General features: G+C 35.6%; 1 protein-coding gene across 1 annotated transcript in view; it reads right to left on the reverse strand.

Moving 5' to 3' along the window:
• Galntl6 (polypeptide N-acetylgalactosaminyltransferase like 6) overlaps window positions 1-17,755 on the reverse strand; it is a 780,159-nt gene that overhangs the window by 133,014 nt on the left and 629,390 nt on the right. The window contains exon 6 of the mRNA XM_090354193.1: window positions 593-778. Coding sequence (XP_090210319.1) covers window positions 593-778 — 186 coding nt within the window. The remainder of the gene's footprint in view (window positions 1-592; window positions 779-17,755) is intronic.

Raw genomic sequence — 17,755 nt, forward strand, 5'->3', positions numbered from 1 at the left:
TCTACATTGTAAAATCAGAACAAAAATATTGACGCTTGATTGGAGTCATACATAGGTTTTCTAGCTTGAATTATCTTGTATCTTTCTGACAGTTCAGGTGTGATGTGACAGTCTCCTTTCTTTCCTCTTAGCCAGTGAATATTTAGGATATATCCCTTGGAGAAGACCTTGGAATCATTGAGGGGCTTCTATGGAAATATGTGGGATTATTTGGCAATGTGGGCTATGCACAAAGTGGGAAGAACCAGAAAAATTACCTTATAAACAGTAGAAAATGTAAAAAAAAGAAAGCTTTATATATTCTTAGGCTAAAGATTTTTCCCCTTCTTTTCATGAACAATGATACCACAATAAAAATATACACATACATATGTATGTGTTTTTCTCTTTCTGTAATTGTAGGGAAGAAAGTTCAGAGATGGGTTTTTCTTTGGGTGTGCACTGCATGGGTAATGAAGGCGCTCATCACAGAGAAACGATACACTGCGAACCTTCGGTGAGACTGCACTTTTGCTGAAGCGAATTTGGCATCCTGTCGGCAGGATCCCAGCTCCACTGGACCCTAGGGACCCACAGAGATAAGGGTACTCACTAAGGAGTGGGGGCAGCCAATTCACGTTGACTTCACAGTGGGAGTCCAGAAAGGTCAGCACCTCTCCTCGAGCCACAGACGCGCCCAAGAGTCGAGTCCGGATGAGCCCTTCCCTTTTCTTAGTGCGAACAATCCTCACTTTGGAAAACCGAGCCATGTATTCTTCTAATTTATCCTTCAAGTGCTCTAGAGAAGAACAGAAAATGCACTGGATGAATAAATGCAGAATATTAATCACAGCAGAATTATTCCTGGATACTAGGTATCCAATGTGTATGTGAATAATTAATCCCAGGGTCATATTGAAAAAAACAACCCCCAAACCAAACACTTCCGTGTTTCTCTTCCCTTCATCTAATCTAGAGGAGAAATAGTCATAAAATTTTATGCCTAAAGAGTTTGGGTGTTTTATTTCCCAGAATGCTATATAAACTGTCACTGTTGCTCGGGGTTTCAATGCAGTCAAAGCAAATGACACATCCAGAGCTCAGTCGTGCAGCAACTGCTGGCCTGTGGCCACCATCCTAACCTGGACCAGTGCTTGGCCAAGACAGGCCTGGGCCTTTTCATTCCTGCTGTGCAAAGTCGCATGAATATCCTGGCATATGGGCTCTTTCCAACAAGAGGGCTCTTTACAGCAGAGCTTTTTTTGGTATTCTGTGTGCTGAAAATATTGCATGTAAAATGAGAAAGAAAACTCTGTTAAATCAACAAGAACTGAAGAATTTTAGACTCCCACAGGTAACAGCAAATTGCTGAATTAGTCCAGACTTGGCCTTTGATATTGAAGCAGAAGGGGAACGAGAAAGCAGAAGAAACAATGGGCATCCGGCATAACCTTCCTTTTTTAAGATTTGGAACTGTTCCTTAGCTTTTAAAATTAAAATTAAACAGTGGAAACAGGGTCAGTTCAGATTACTTATTTACAGAATGAAAGGTTTCTTATTGCCTGTGACAAAAGGTACATCCTTTCCATCCTTTTAAAGCCAAGTAACTTTCTATGGGATATGCTTTCACATGTCTCATTATTTCTGCTTCCACTCTCCCATACCTAATGCATTATTGGACCTTTTTTTTATATTTGACAAGTATGGCTTAATAGTCATTGAAATGGAAAAATGGAATGTTAGTATTGGCATATTATTTTTGTGCTTTCCATGATTTATACTTTCTGCAGATCTGTAATCAAAGGTGTTTCTCCAGTTCTCCTTCCATAATTCAGTAGTAGGGATGCATAAAGAGTAATGCATATTTAATTAGTCCTACCATAATATATATTTACATATAACATTAGGTATATTATTAGTGTAATAATATTTAATATAAGAACCCATAATCTATAATCCAATTGGAAGGATATCAGAATTATTTTGTATTATTTTTTTAATTTAAAGGGTTATTATTTATTTTTGTTAGTTAGATCTCGGTTATCCTTTTTTGACATCTCTGTAATTATTTTACAAATGACTCGATTAACAAATATTTGGTTTCCTAATTTTCACTATCACCGCATAAGATATGATCTTTCAAATCTTTCAAAGAGATAGCTTAGCTCTAAATCTATTTTTCTCTAAAATTTTTTCTTCCTGAGAGGTAGAGAGGAGCAGAAACAAGATGGTAGTAGTCCTGGGAAGAAGGCCTACACACTAGTAGATCACACAAAGATTAAATCTGGATATTCTCACCCATAATATACAAGGTAATGCCTACACACTAGTAGATCACACAAAGATTAAATCTGGATATTCTCACCCATAATATACAAGGTAATTGGGATGTTCTTCTTTGTCTAGGTTGCAGATTGACATTTTGAGAGGCTTGAATAATAGAGCCAGGAGTATTTATGAAAGAAACACCACTTAAGGCACTGATTGGTAACTTCAGTATGTCACTTGTACTTGGGAAGAGAAAAGTATTTTCTAATCTCAAGCCTTTGAATACTGGGTCTAAAAATACAAAAATTAGCAATAAAAACTGAAGTTTCTATGTCTTGGGAAGATTTGATAATTCATGTTATATCTGTGGCAGATGTAAAGGAAAAGTTTGGCAAGGATAAACCCCCACATAGGAACAAATAAACAATGTTATGGTACCTCTGCCAAGAGAAACATTTTTATGTGTTCTTTGGTTCTGTCTCTGAAACAGTTTGCTGTATAGAAACCTGCCTACTGCTACGAACCCCTTCACTCTCCCTCATCATTCCAAGGCCTGCTGGCTCCCCTGAGTGATGCTGGAAAGAAAGATCTTTCTTAAGACAATAAAACACAGCAACACTTGTAAATAAGCTCCAAGCCTTACCATCGTTTCAGGGAAATAAATTGGAAATGAATGACACAGTTGCACAAAGACAATGGCTGAGTGATAAGTGATCCATACCAAGGTGCTGTTTGTGCCAGTGTCTTCAGAATGTCCTATTGTAATAAACATTTGAGGAAACGTTGTGATATTGAGGTTGGAATTTGTTTAAGCTTTGCCACCTTTCTGTATCACCCATTTACGAACAAGTGGCATTCTGTTAATTTGTTTTTAAATTGGTTGTTTGGGCTACGGAATGAAACAGTACCTAGCCAGTTACTGGGGACTGAAAGTCGATCACAAGTATTTATTAAGCTCACCAAATAGTGTTTTCCCCTTTCTTTAATCCTGGTTGTTATTTTGTCAGTTGTGCAACTCCAAGTAGCATTTGACCATTTCAGGATGCATTTATTTCGTTCCTTCCTGACTGATTTCAGGGACTAAAAGGGTATCTGTTGAAAGAGTGGAATAATTTCATATAGCTGGCTAACAATAAAGGACTCTAGAATAGTCTCATTCCTTGGATGCTCCAAACTGGTAATGAAAGGGTTATTGGTCACCCAGGAATAGTTTCAACTTCAGATTTAGGCTTCCATATTACTTTGTTTTTATTACCTTTCTTTTTCATTGGTTTACCAAAAAATTTGTCTGAACCTCAGTAGGAAAATCTCTATAGGCTTTCTTTCATACTGTATGCATTTCTGATACCGTGATTCTTTTTTTTGTAACAAAGATTATACAGTGTGAATTCATTCGAGGTAAGAGGGCTGACTTCAAATAGAGTCCACTAGATGTTTAGATCAATTCTATTGGTTTGAATTTTATAGTGATAATTAGCTTGCTTTGTCTCAGATAATGACCTAACTGGTTAACTGCCCTATGGGGTCCATTCTCTTTCAGTAGTTCAGTTGTAACATCTAATTACCCATAACTCACGCTGAAGGCAGGTATCATCAGTCTAATTAGCAAATTAAACTCTCATGCAAAGAAATTACTGGAGATGGCAGTGACAGCTTTAAGTTAAAACCATTTTGCCCTTCTTTAGTATGAACAAATTTTCAGTTCTTTTCCAAAATATTGTTGTCATGTTAAAACATACTTTTATACCATGTTTGATATTTGTGAAAATCCTATTTGAACTCATTTAATTTTAAATAATTCCAAGTTAATTTGTATCATCTTTAAATAAAACAAGCAGATTTTTGCAGTGACTGCGAGACATGTGTAGAATCACTAAAATAGTTTTTCTCAGTGTCCCTACTTCAAATTGTTATTCTATTCTTCAGTGCCATTGAGCAATATATGTTGACCTGGAAGACAAAATATAACTCCAAACAAGAATTTTGTCATGATTTAGTATATGCTGTGAAGCAATGATAAAAAAAATCTTTCACTTGTGCAATATTTTGGTGTCATGCTACTGGGAATAAAATTTAACAGTTTTCTGAGACCTATTTCACTCATCTTGTTTCCATGAAAAAATGAGTGAAGTACATTTCATTTATACATATGTTTAGAATAGACTATATAGTAAATTTATTGTTTTGTCAGGAAACTGAATACTAAAAGCTCACCTTCAGTGATTTGCATTGTGAAGAAAGCAAAAGCCAAGAGTTTCAGTCTTTAGTCTTTCTGTTGACTGGCCACATAGCCCGGTGTAGATAATTTCATATAAATTAGCCCCATTTGCCTCAGTTGTAAGGTGAAAGCAATATGAACTGATATTCAATGTCTTCTCTGGCTTTATGATTTTGTGATTTACCTTGTGAAGTTTTACTTTTGAACATTAAATATTCAGTTTTTCCTAAATGTGTTCTATTGTTTGATGTTCTCACATCATCTTTTGATTCTGCCTGCGTTTTGAAAGTAAAAGTTAGTTCCAAATTAAAACCTATCAGAGGGATGTCTGGAAGGAAAACTCTGGGAGTATTTTCTTTGGTTAACTCATGTCTAATCCCCTGCAGTTCACTGTCACAAATACCATCACTGATGTCAAAATAATGACTTTGAGGCACTGTGGGTTCATCATAGATTTAAATCTGTTCAGTGGGTTATGTTTAGTATGCCATAAAATGCCCCAATGGCCTTAGACAGGTTTCTGCTTTCTCTTTGAGGAACCACTCCCAAGAGGGTAGACATAATAGCAGTCATTAGTATTACAGAACATGGCAGGGTATCCCAAATTTAAAACACCCTAAAGGGAAGGTGATCCCAGGCTCAGCAGCAGCTGTGGAGGTAAGGCAACTTGTTGGCTATACTTTACACCTCCTTTGACCTGACCAATTTATATCTGAAGAGGGGAGGGAGGAACCAAGAAACACTTGATCTAGAGCCACAGATTTCTATATTTAAGTACACACGAGTGGAGATGAAACTCCTTTGATTCATTTACTTTGGTGTGGGTGTACTTGAGTGTAGAATGTGACCTTAAGATCACACTGAATCTATGTGAGTTATTATAGATCATGCCTGGTTATGAGTTCTGAAATGTTCAGAATTACAGATATGCAGAGCTATAAAACTTCTTTAGTTAACTCTGACAAGAGTTATATAGTGAAATGCAATTATATGCATTTTATATAACTTGAGGTTTTATCACAGTGCAAAGAAATGTTTTGTAGTCATATAAGACAAGCTTCTTGATCTTAATCTACTTGGCCTGCCATGTGTGTGGTTTGGCCTAAAATGGAAATGTTAAGAATAATTGTCTACTTAACAAGACTTGCAGCTATTATATATAAAATATCAAATATACTTATGTAAAAGCAATGTATAGATTTAGCTCTTTAGTTGAATTTCAGAGAAATGTCCACCACTGCATATCAGCTCGTTATGGCAGGATTCAAATGTAGACATTTTACATTTGTCTCTAGAGGATAAAGGTCGAACAAGAAAATAACAGAATTGATGATGAAATTGTGTATAATTGCTTCTGTTTTGATTTCAGCTGGGATCTAACTCTACTCTGAATTTCTTTTATTATAAATCAAGGCATCTTAATTATTTGAGAGAGAGCTGAGAGAACCAAAATGAAATAAGTAGACAAGATATATTCCAGATAATATGAAAAAAGAAGCGTCACCCTTTGTAACACCTAATGAATTAATGAGTCAGGACACCTTAAGCTGCTATAGCAGCAAAAAAGAGCACACAAGAACCATAAATCTCCTTGTAGATGTTTCCTGATGGAAAAACCTATCACCACCTATGACATATGATTGCCCAAAGCATCAAACCTGAATTTAATCATGCTTTTAGATCTTGTTTATAGGAACTAAATGGATAAAAGAATATGTTAAATGGAATATCAGGTACACCTCAGCAAAATCTATATGAAGGGAAATTCCTCAGTATGAATGGCTTAATTTTTTCAATCAATAAATTATGAGAGGAAAGAGAAAGAAATAGAAGGAGATTCCTTCAGATGAATAGGTATCTAAGAAACACATCAGCCAGTCCAATGAGGGAACCTGATGTGTGGTTCCAAGTTTAAATGAACAATGGGGAAATAGCAGCCAATGCTGTGTACCCATTGGCCTGATTCTCCTGATTCTTCTGATTCTCCATGTTGTTTAACTGTTAAAGATAAAGCAAGCTCTGAGAACAAAAGCATCAGCCAGTGAATGACTCCTTGAAGGTTAGGATAGCGGAACATAGAAATAAGATTCCTGTGAAAATTATGATCTACTACAAAAATCCCTCTCCCAGATTGTTGATGAGATTTAAATTTTTTTGTCATGAGATTATTTAACTAATTCCATGAAACCACAGGGGGAGATAACTGGACACTATTATTCACAGGCACTTTTCATTTCTGCATATCTTCTGAATGAAATAACAATTAACCATTTGTTTCACACTGTTTTTCCAAAGTGACCTATATGGACCAAGGAGAGTGGAAGACAGAGATGGTATATTGCTCGAAGCAAAGGGCAAGTTTGTTGGCAGAGTTGGAAGTCAGAATCAGTGTCTTTCTTTAGAGCCATGGATAGGTATGCTTGCTGACTACTGAAAAAGACTTGAGTTCTTAAGTTCAATAAACTTTCTTTGTTGAAAAAAAATCATCATGGTTTTCTATGAATCCATCTGGGCACATCTTTATCACCTCCCATGACTTGGGGACAATAGAAGTATTCTGTATTTAAAAAATTTTTTTTGAATCATGGGACTTGAACTAGGTGCACTGTCCCTGAGCTCTTCAGTTCAAGGCTACCACCCTACCCTTGAGCCAAGCCCCATTTCCTGTTTTCTGAGATAAGAGTCTCAGGTCCTTTTGTGCCCTGGCTGGCTTTGAACCTTGATCCACAGATCTCAGCCTCCTTAGTAGCAAGGATTACAGGCATGAGCCACCACACCCGGCAAGTATTCTGTACTTTATAATGATTGCTGTGGTTATAATGAAATCCACTGAAATGGCATGCTCTCTGCCTGCTTTGATGGAACAATGGAAAGTTTACCTGATAATTTGTAAGTAGAATAAATCTCAGAATTTTCATCGTTCTTTAAATAGAGTTGCAAGGGTACCTTAACAATGGAATCCTAAACACTATAGATCTTCTGAGCAGGGAATAGAGAGTAATCCAGGGGAAGCAGATGTGTAATTCCACATGCCAGACTGTAAATCTTGCCCTCCGTACAACAAAGCTTTGGCTTAATTAGCTCTACTTCATTACCTCTTGTTACTTTCTCTTCCAGTGAAGTCCTTGTAGTATCTGAGTATATTCACACTGTGGAATACTGAGCTGTGGTTATCTGGAGAATTCTGGGAGTTTTCTATAATTGACAACTAGGGTCCTGTATTTCCTTGTAGAAAATGGGAATGGGATAAAATTTAGAATGTGGTTTCTCTACCATGTTAGGCAAGTCTGAATTGGTAGATAGATAGATCCCTTGGGTTCTTTCTGTTTCCTCTCTCAATTCTTTTAACTCTTGCTTGCCAAAGGAACACTTTAAATATGCATTTTTGGAGTGGGTTTGAAAGTGCAACATATTCAGAGTAAAATGAAAGAAGCAGAATACTTCTTTCTTAATCCACCGTGCATACTCATTCATTTTGGATGTTGCTCCGGTGGAGTAGTAGGCAAGAGCTATAATCTAATGCCTATAACCCTCATGGGAAACTCATGTCTCAGTTCAATTGCACTTGAGTCTCAAGTCTTGTCTCTTAGGAATGCTCATTTTTAATAAGTTATGTACATACAACCCTTTTTAAGAAAAATTCCCAAATTATAAAAAATATAATTTCCTCCATATATAAGAGAATTAAGAACTTTTCCAGAAAGAAATTTCCCATTGTTTACAGTGTAGAAGAGCTATATTACAGAGAGAGTGAGCAGACAAATCTTTATTTTCTTTGTCATTCTTTATATTTATAGAGTACATGACATTAAAGGAGATTTTGCAAGAAGCCAAATAATAGAACATTAGTTTTCATAAAATGTTTTGGCATTTTGCTAGTAGTCTAAAAATGCCTGTATAAAAATACTGCATTTCTGTAGTTTAACTTCAGTTCATTCATTACAAATTTGATTTTCATATTCATTACTTACTTTGGCTTTTGAGAAGATAATACATACCTTTTATAATGGAAATACTTAAATATTTTTTTCCTGCAGAATTTTCTCAAGAAGCTACTTACAAAATGGGTTTTGTCTGGTGTTTCAAATACTTTTCAAATGATCCGTATTTAAATTACAAGATATTTTTCATAAGCTTTTTATGATTTTCAAAAGAAGCTATTCTTAAAGGTCTTCTGTGAATGAATAAATATTATGCAAGTATAACTTATAGTTTATAAGTTTTCTGTTTATATGAACATAGAATGCAAGTTTTGTATTTTTGGTAGGTCAGATAATATAAATGTAATGTAATTCTTAAATTCTTTTATTTACATAGTTTCTTCTGATGGTGTAATTTTCACTTCAAAGAAAAGATGGAAATGGAAAATGGGTAAAACGTACAGATCTTTTCTTTAAAATACGATATTTAAGTATCATAATTTACATACAATTGATATATTCATACAATGGAAAATCCTCTTTCTTGAGTAATTTAATGCCTTAAAATGTAAACTTCTGGGCCGGGAATTTGGTCTAGTGGCAGAGTGCTTGCCTAGCATGCAGGAAGACCCAAGTTCAATTCCTCGGTACCACATACATAGAAAAAAGCAAAAAATGGTGCTGTGGCTCAAGTGGTAGAGCTTTAGCCTTGAGAAAGCAGAAGGACGGGGCTCAGGCCCTGAGTTTAAGTCCCAGAACTGGCAAAAAAATAGACTTCTATGTATTGCAAAATAATAGGCCAATAGTTGACAAATAAAATGTGTACCAAGAACAGTATAGCCTTAATTAAAACATTTAAACTCAACTATTTTGCTCTATTAGCAGTACAAAAATTTATTTCTTTCATTTTCTTGGGGCAGTTTTGGAGCTTGAACTCAGGTTCTGAGCACTGTCCTTGGCATTTCTCAAGGCTAGCACTCTATTACTTGAGTCACAGCAGACTTCTGGCTTTTTCTATGTATGTGGTACCAAGGAATCGAACCCTGGTCTTGGTGGGTGCTAGGCAAGCTCTCTACTACGAGGCCAAACTCCTGGCTCCCCCAAATTTATTTTTATAGTATTAAAACTCAGATATCTAAGAACTATGCTAAATATGCTGTTAGGTATTACTCTGTAAATACTATTGAGTACCTTCCCTTGAGGAAAACATAATGTACAATATAGTCTTTTAAATAAAAGCCTGTACAAATAACATTGACATTTCCAGGGCTGATAGAGAACAGATCCTTAAAGTTTATACATACTGCCTCTTCATTTCACCTTTTGTAGTTTTTAAAATTGTAAAACATATATAACAGAAAGCCTATCATCTCAATTCTGTGCAAGAAGAGAGGTCAATAGTGTTAAGTACATTCTTACTGTTCTGTAATTAATCGGAAAATTTTATCTCTTGTAACACTGAAATTGTCTATCACTAAAGACAATGATCTTATCTTTCCCTCTATTCAGGGTAATGCTTTCAGAGTTTATCTATGTTTTACTATATGTCTATATTTCTTTATAATAAATATGTCTTGCTGTCCTGGAGATGAAAGAATCCAAGGCCTTGTTCATGCGAGTTCTCTTTTCCTGGGCTATGTCGCTCCCTCCCCTAAAGATTTATGGAAATTTTCTTGTATTTGTCTCTATATGTATACATAGATATGCATATTATGTATATATATTATAGTAATGTTTCCAATCCATCATGTGGGCTTTTGGGTCACTTCCACCTTCAGGCTTTGAACCTGGATGTACAGTTGTCACCTGTTTTCAATTCTTCTCAGGTATATCTCTGAAATTGGGCTGGCAGGGTGATGAGCTTCTGAAGGCACCACCACGTTATACTTCGCGATGACTGCACCATGCTACACTGCCACCACCATGAAATGTGAATATCCCTTCTTATGAAAATCCTGGGACTGTTTTTGCCTAATGCATAGGTAAGGATATTTTGGTTGAGTGTGAGGAAGAGTTTTGGCAATGGTGGTTAAGGATTTCTTATTAGAAAAGAAATCCTGAAACAGACTCTCTAATTCACTAAATGCCAATCATTTTTTAAAGAAAGAAAACCCTGAGTACTGGGGCCAGGAGTTTGGCCTAGTGGTAGAGTGCTTGCCTAACATGCACGAAGACCCGGGTTAGCGTCCTCTGTATCCCATACATGGAAAAATCTAGAAGTGGTGCTGTGGCTCAAGTGTTAGAGCACTAGCCTTGAGAAAGCTCAAGGACAGTGCCCAGGCCCTGAGTTCAAGGCTGAGGACTGGCAAAAAACAATGACAGATGTTTTCAATATGGAATATACCAACTATCAAAATTAGGGAGCAGGGATTTGAAGTGTGGCTTAGGTAGTCAAGTGTCAACCAGTGAGAGAAAGCATCACATATTGAGTTCAAGTCACAACCTTGGATGATTAAAAATTAGGAAATACATATGCACAAATATGCATATGTATGTATATGTATATATATATATTGAAATTTCAGAACTAAAACAATTAACAAGAAAACTCTGGAGAATCTGCTTTATCATCTAGTATGAGCACCACATTTGAAAGTATTCTACCAGCCCTGTGATTCCAGTGTTCACAAGACCTGATGTGTGTGTGTGTGTGTGTGTGTGTGTGAAATCTTCTGCCTGACTATCTTGTCTCACCAGAGGGATGTGGTCTCTACTTAGTAACTATGGAAATTTCTCTCAATCATTAATTTTATCAGTGAGCTAAGCAACACTCTATACCTAATTATCTTAGTCAACTTGTCTCCCACTTAGGAATGTCTCAGTCATCTTATCTTATGCTTCTAAGCAAACACACTCTATGTCTTACCTTAATTTCTAAGATTCCACCAAATGCTCATTTTACATTTTACTGTTGAGATCTGAGGGAATGACCTAAATAATAAGCTTATAAAAAGGAAAACTTCTGAGGAGGAGCCAGTGAATTTATGTTCAGATACTCTCTGGTTCTTAAATGTAAAATCCCATCCATATATTTCAGAAATCTCCAGGAATGTCAGCACTCTTACTATATTTGGCTAATCATCAGGTGATTATGAACCAGTGGTTTTTAAATGAAGTATTATTGTGTTACCATTAATTGTGATTACTTATGCCTTCCCACACATTCACAGCTTGGATTACCAGCATTTTGGCAACTGGTTTGCTATAATGCCTATCATTAAATACAGAAATGAGAAAAAATTTTCCTAAAAATTCCCCCAAACTAATTATTATTATTATTTCTTGCTTATTTTCTTAAGATAAAAGTAAGGTGAGCTCTAAATAGCTATATGATGTTACAAATAAATCAATAAGGTGAAATCACAGTCTCACAACACTCACTCTGGCCAGCTACAAAGAATCTATGCAGAATCCAAGGGATTTTTTTCAAATTTTTCAGAGATATTTTTAGACAATTTAAAGGGATCAACATGTACTCATTACCTTACGAAGGTAATTGTAACCCTTCTATACATCACCGTGATGATAAATTTAAATTAAAAAGATGCATTCATATTTAATATCTGAAAATAAACAATAAAGCCAAGATGCCAGAAAATAGGAGAAATTAATCTTTACCTATTTAAAATAGCCTAAAATGCAGGCAAAACAGAAATCAAAATCCCCTAAAATATCCTAGTGCAACATAGATTATCAAATAAAATCCTTTGCAAGCTCTGTCTTTCTAGTCTGCATTTCTAACCAGGTGAAACATACAGGATTCATGTGCATGGAGGGGCATTTTATGTTACTTCAGCTCCCTTAGAAGAACTTATTCAAATTACAGGGTTGAAGCACTACATGAGTAGAATTATAGGGACTATAATATCATATTAATATTTGTGTTAGTGATTGAATAATGTCACCAATGATTGCCAAACAGCCATAAAGACCCTTGGGGTTTGGATTGACTTCACAATAAAGAGAAATTGGAAAGAATTCCACTCAGCAGTTAGTGTGAAGGGGAAAAATGCTATGTCAAAATTTCAATTTAGATGAAACCAGAACTAAATTAACGACCTGGGAATTGGTCCTGTTCTCAAGGCCGAGGAAACACTCAATTCTTAACAATATTCTTGCAAAGCAATATAGGAGGAGGCATGCAGGAAATGGGTTGTCTGCCCTGTTGAAGAAAATTGACCAGCTAAATATATGTCCTCTCAAGGAATTGCTCCATTTCTTGATAAAGCTATTAAGGAATAAAAGGAAAAGGACCATGTAAGATATTGTCTTTTTCGAAATTTATAAAGGACAATATTAAGGAAATGGAAAATGTGCCCCCAATTCCTGAATGAGAAGAGTCAGTAGTGTAAGCAAAAAATTTGACATAATGGTATTTGAGCACAATAACAAATATGTCCACATTTATCAAATACAATATTGCCAGGTACCATTTGAAGATACATTTCTGTGTTAATCATTTAACCATTTTACAGATGAGGAAAATTATCCTTATTTACAAGTAAGGAAAATGATTTCAAGAGAGTTTAAGAAAATTTCCTAAGCAAGGCAATGAATGAAATAGTTTAAGTATTCAATAAATGTCAGGATTAGCAGTCATGAGAACAATAATATAAAATAAAGAATAACAACAAAGAATAGAAGTGCAATCCAAATATATCTACTAGGGCTATACTAAGTAGAATAGAGCTGATGGCAGGGAATTGTATTCTTACAGTAATAATATAAAATTATAGACAATCTGAAAATTGCAGAAAAATGTGAAGAAGATGAAAAGCATGATATATATAAGTTGCTATTTAACAAAGTAGAATACAATGAAATCTATTTTCATTATTATCACCCCTCCCTCCCAATCCTATCCCTTCCCTTAATTTTGTAGCCAATGCTTTGAATTTCATGACTATTTTCCCCTCCTTTTTCCTCTTTTTTGTCTATCTCCCTCTCCTAAATCCTCCTACCCCTTTTGAGCCCTCCTTTTCTGGCTTTTATTTTGTTGAAAATTTCCATGTTATTGTATCCTATTAGCTATTTTAAGCATGCTGTTTTCATTGTTGGTTAATCAGAGATAGCCTCATGTTGATATTTCTGTCCAAGATAGCTGTGAACCACAATCCTCCATGCTTCAGTCTTCTGAAGAGTTATACCAGTGTTATGCACTGGGGACTGGATTTTGTACATTCACATATCCTCCCAACTTCCCTCTCTTACTTTTCCATTTACAGTCTCTTACCCTTCCGGAGAAGTCCCTCTACTACTTGAAACCTATCTTTTTCTTTCTATTTTAGTTTTCACATATGAGAAAAGAAACACCCTATTTGAATTTCTGTGTTTGGCTTAACATATGATCTCTGGTCCTATTCATTTTCCTGTAAATAACACACATACACACACACACACTTATAAGTACATATATGTATATAAGTATATATTAAAAATATATGTATATATATATATATTTGCCAGTCCTGGGCTTGACGTTCTCAAGTTTAGCGCTCTACCAGTTGAGCCTCAGCACCACTTCCAGCTTTTTTCTATGTATGTGGTACCAAGGAATTGAATCCAGGTCTTTGTGCATGCTAAGCAAGTACTCTACCACTAGGCCAAACTCCCAGCCCCTATATATATATATATATTTTTTAACAACTGAATAAAATTATCTTGTATACATACACCACATTTCTTTTACCCATTCATCTGTTCATGAACTCCTAGATTGATTTCCTGCCTTGACTAATATTACTAGTGCCACAACAAACAGATATGTAGCTATCTCTATTCTGACTTCATTTTCTTTGGATGTACATCCAGGAGTGGTGTAGCTGGATTATTAATTCAATTTTTAATATTTTTGAACTACCATACAGTTTTGCATAATGGCTATCCTAATTTAAATTCTTACCACATGTGAATAAACACCCTCATCTGTTTACCAATATTGTTTCATTTTATTGATGATATGGAATCCTAGTTTACTTTTGATTTGCACTTACCTGATGGCTAAAGTTGCTGAACATTGTTTTCATGTATTTATTTATTTGTCATCTCTACTTCTTTTGAGAACTGTCTGTTCATTTGCCATTCTTTGGATTACTTGTCGTTTATCTTTCCTTCCTGGTTTTGAATTCAGAGCCTTGTGCTTGCTACAAGCCAAGCCCCCAGTTTATTTTTCCTTTGGTTACTTTACAGATAAACTCTGTGTTCGGGGACAGCTCAGACCAAACTCCTCTTGTCTCCCCCTCCTTGTAGCTGAAATGGCAAGCTTGTAGACATACACTATCATGTCTGTTTTATTTTGAGATGGGGCCCACATATGTGTATACACACACACACACACACACACACACACACATTTTCTCAGGTGTTCCTGTGCATTCATCTTCTTATCTTCGCCTCTAAAGTACTTGAGATATTAGGTATGAGACATCTCACCAGGCCATGTTAAATTGTCTGAGTCTTTTATACCACATAAATATTAATTTTCTGTTACGTAAATGACAGATTTTTCTCTCATTCCATACAGTCACCAGTTGATTGTTTCATTTTCCTTTTTTTCCAGAAACTTTGATACTACCAGAGGAAACAATTCAAGACATTAGTATCTACAACGTACTCTGAATAGGATTTCAATAATCCAGGAAAGAAAGGAGAGGACTTAGGAGAATATAATTCATTTTTTGGTGGAAGAGTACTGAGATGGTTGATCTCATCATAAAATGACCCAACCTATCCCTGCCTCTTTTCTCCTGCTAAAGAATGTGACATTCTCTCTACTTTTGTACAGGATCATAGCCTTTCTCATCTGCCAAAGCACAGACCTTGTATTGCAGCTTAGTTCTGGGTCTCTCTACTGAGACTTTTCATCAAAAATTACAATATGTCTCTCTTTAACAGAACAATAATCATGACAAAATTTCTTTGGCCCACACAGCCCTCTAGCTTCTGTACCACTTCCATTCTCCAAGCAGGAGTTTATGAAGATGTTTGCTAGCCGTGGACTCCCTGTTTTTCTTCCCATTCTCTCTTAGCCCTACCCAATTCATTCATTCATTACAGTTTTTTGAAATCTGGATGAATAGCATTGTCTGAGCATCTCTGATCACATCTTTTAAAACAAGGATCAGAGGAATTCTTTTTTTTAAGGAAAACCATTTTTACTTTTTTATTGTATTTTATTGTCGGGATGATGTATGGTGGGGTTACAGTTACATTTGTCAGGTATTGGGTACATTACTTCTCGAACATTGATACTCCTTCCCATGTTTTTCTCCTACTTTCCTTTTCCCTATCCTCTCCCAATTATCTTATTTTCTCCCTTCCCTTCCCTACTTCAAATAAACAAATAAATGTATGTACAATACATCGGGTACCAAAGTCAGATACAGTAACCACATGAGATTAACCATAAGGGGAAAAGAGAAAAGAAATAACTTCAAATAGTAAATTAATCACAAAGATAGACAAGAGATTTATAAATGTTATCTTATATGATCAGAGCCCATAGCTATTGAGCTTTATGATCCTTCTCAAAGAGTATCCCCAGAGGCATTCTCATGCCCCCAAACAGCTCTCTTTTAGATGTAGAGTAAAAAATAAGATAATTGGAGTTACTATCAAGGAAATAATTTTCAAGTTTATTGAAAGAAGAGAAAATGAGTTCTGAGGTGTACAGTTTTCCTGGTGAGCACAAGTACATTTGTGATCACCTGCAGGGTTAACTAAGACCGAGAGTCAGCATTTGCCAATATGTCCAGGAAGGCAGGGGTCGGGAGGAAAAAATGAAGATCCTGGAAAAATGTATGAAGTAGTGAAAGCTCCTTGCTTGAGTAATTGAAAGCTAAACTGGACAAAGCACTGTGAAATATAATTTGGCTCTCTTCTCCAGGGAATGGAAAAAAAATGATCTAATAAGTCTTTTCCATCTCTGCTTTTTGTGACCTCTGGCTGTTAACATCACTCTTCCTTGTTATGTCAAAATGAATTGCCTATTTACCACTGAACTCTAGGAAGCGATTTTTCTCCTTAGGTGAGACAACAATCTTGCATTGGTTACACGCACTTCATTTCAACTTAATCAATCTTCAAAAAATGATCATTAAATTGACTATAATATTTCCAGGAAATGTTGCTTAGTTGCTTTGTGTATGGAGCCTCTTTTTTTCTGTCAACCCAGAACTCCCCCAACTTTTTGAAGAAATTACCAAAAAGCAGTATTAACTGCAATTGTAGAATGAGAGTTAATGAAATGATATGGCCTTTGAACTGCCAATAACCACCACAACAGGCCCATTTATTAGTACTGGAATCTATCCTTTTTTTCCTTCTGTGACAATAAACACTGAAAAACACTGATGCAAAATGGCTGCATTTATATTAGACATTATTGCATAAATTTTCATGTTGTGGAAAGTCATTATTTAAATTTCTTAACAAGCAATAAATAAATGGTATTCTTTGGAGAAACACAAGCATGCACACACACACACACACATACACACACATACACACACCTATGTATATATATCACTTCTGTCACTAAGAATAAGTGAAAGGTGGTTAATTTGTAATTTACAAAAAATATAGATCATTGTTTCCTGCACAGTCTTGATTAAATGAGGCAATAAATCATAAGTCTAAAACATGCCAAGCATCCGCCAAGCCAAAAAGTTGGCTCCTGAAGTGAGGAGTGGAGAGTCACAGAGCTATAGGAGTTTTATAGTCTGTCATGGGCATGACAAGCGATGATAAAATGGGGCATTATGTGTTCTCTACCCAGAGTTCAGCAACAAATTTCCTATTGTAATTCTTTTGTGTGGTGCTCTTTATCTTCATTTAAATGGGCTACATCTTCGGGATATGCAGCTGCAGTGATCTATATTTTCTCTGCTAATGATGCAGCTCCCCTAGTCCCAGGATTATTTTCACACTTGACAAAATTCACCTCGGAAGGGATTTCAATCAGTCAGGGTGTCATAAATGGAGACAGACATGACATTGGTTTGATGCCATTCTCTGAGGACAGACAAGCCCTGGATCACTAGTGTTTTCTATAAAGTTTCTTTCCTATGAGATTTGTTTGCTCAATAATTTTATAAAGCTCACTTAGCATGTGAATATTACCTGACCCTGAAAATTTTGTGTTAGGCCATATGTTCGTTTTGAGTCTGATTCAACTTTTTTTTTTAACAAAACAAAAATGTTTTATTGAAATGGAAAAAAATTGTAGACTAAACGTTATTTAAAACGTTGTGAATCTAACTATGAGGTAACAATATTCAGACGATATTCAGATCAATACAAAAATATAGTGTACCTCTTTGAACAACCTATAATACAATGCGGTAAAAATAATAAATCACATGGTATGGTG

The sequence above is a fragment of the Megascapheus bottae genome, chromosome 20, assembly GCF_031878675.1.
Source record: "Megascapheus bottae isolate mThoBot1 chromosome 20, mThoBot2.hap1, whole genome shotgun sequence".
Classification (NCBI taxonomy): domain Eukaryota; kingdom Metazoa; phylum Chordata; class Mammalia; order Rodentia; family Geomyidae; genus Megascapheus; species Megascapheus bottae.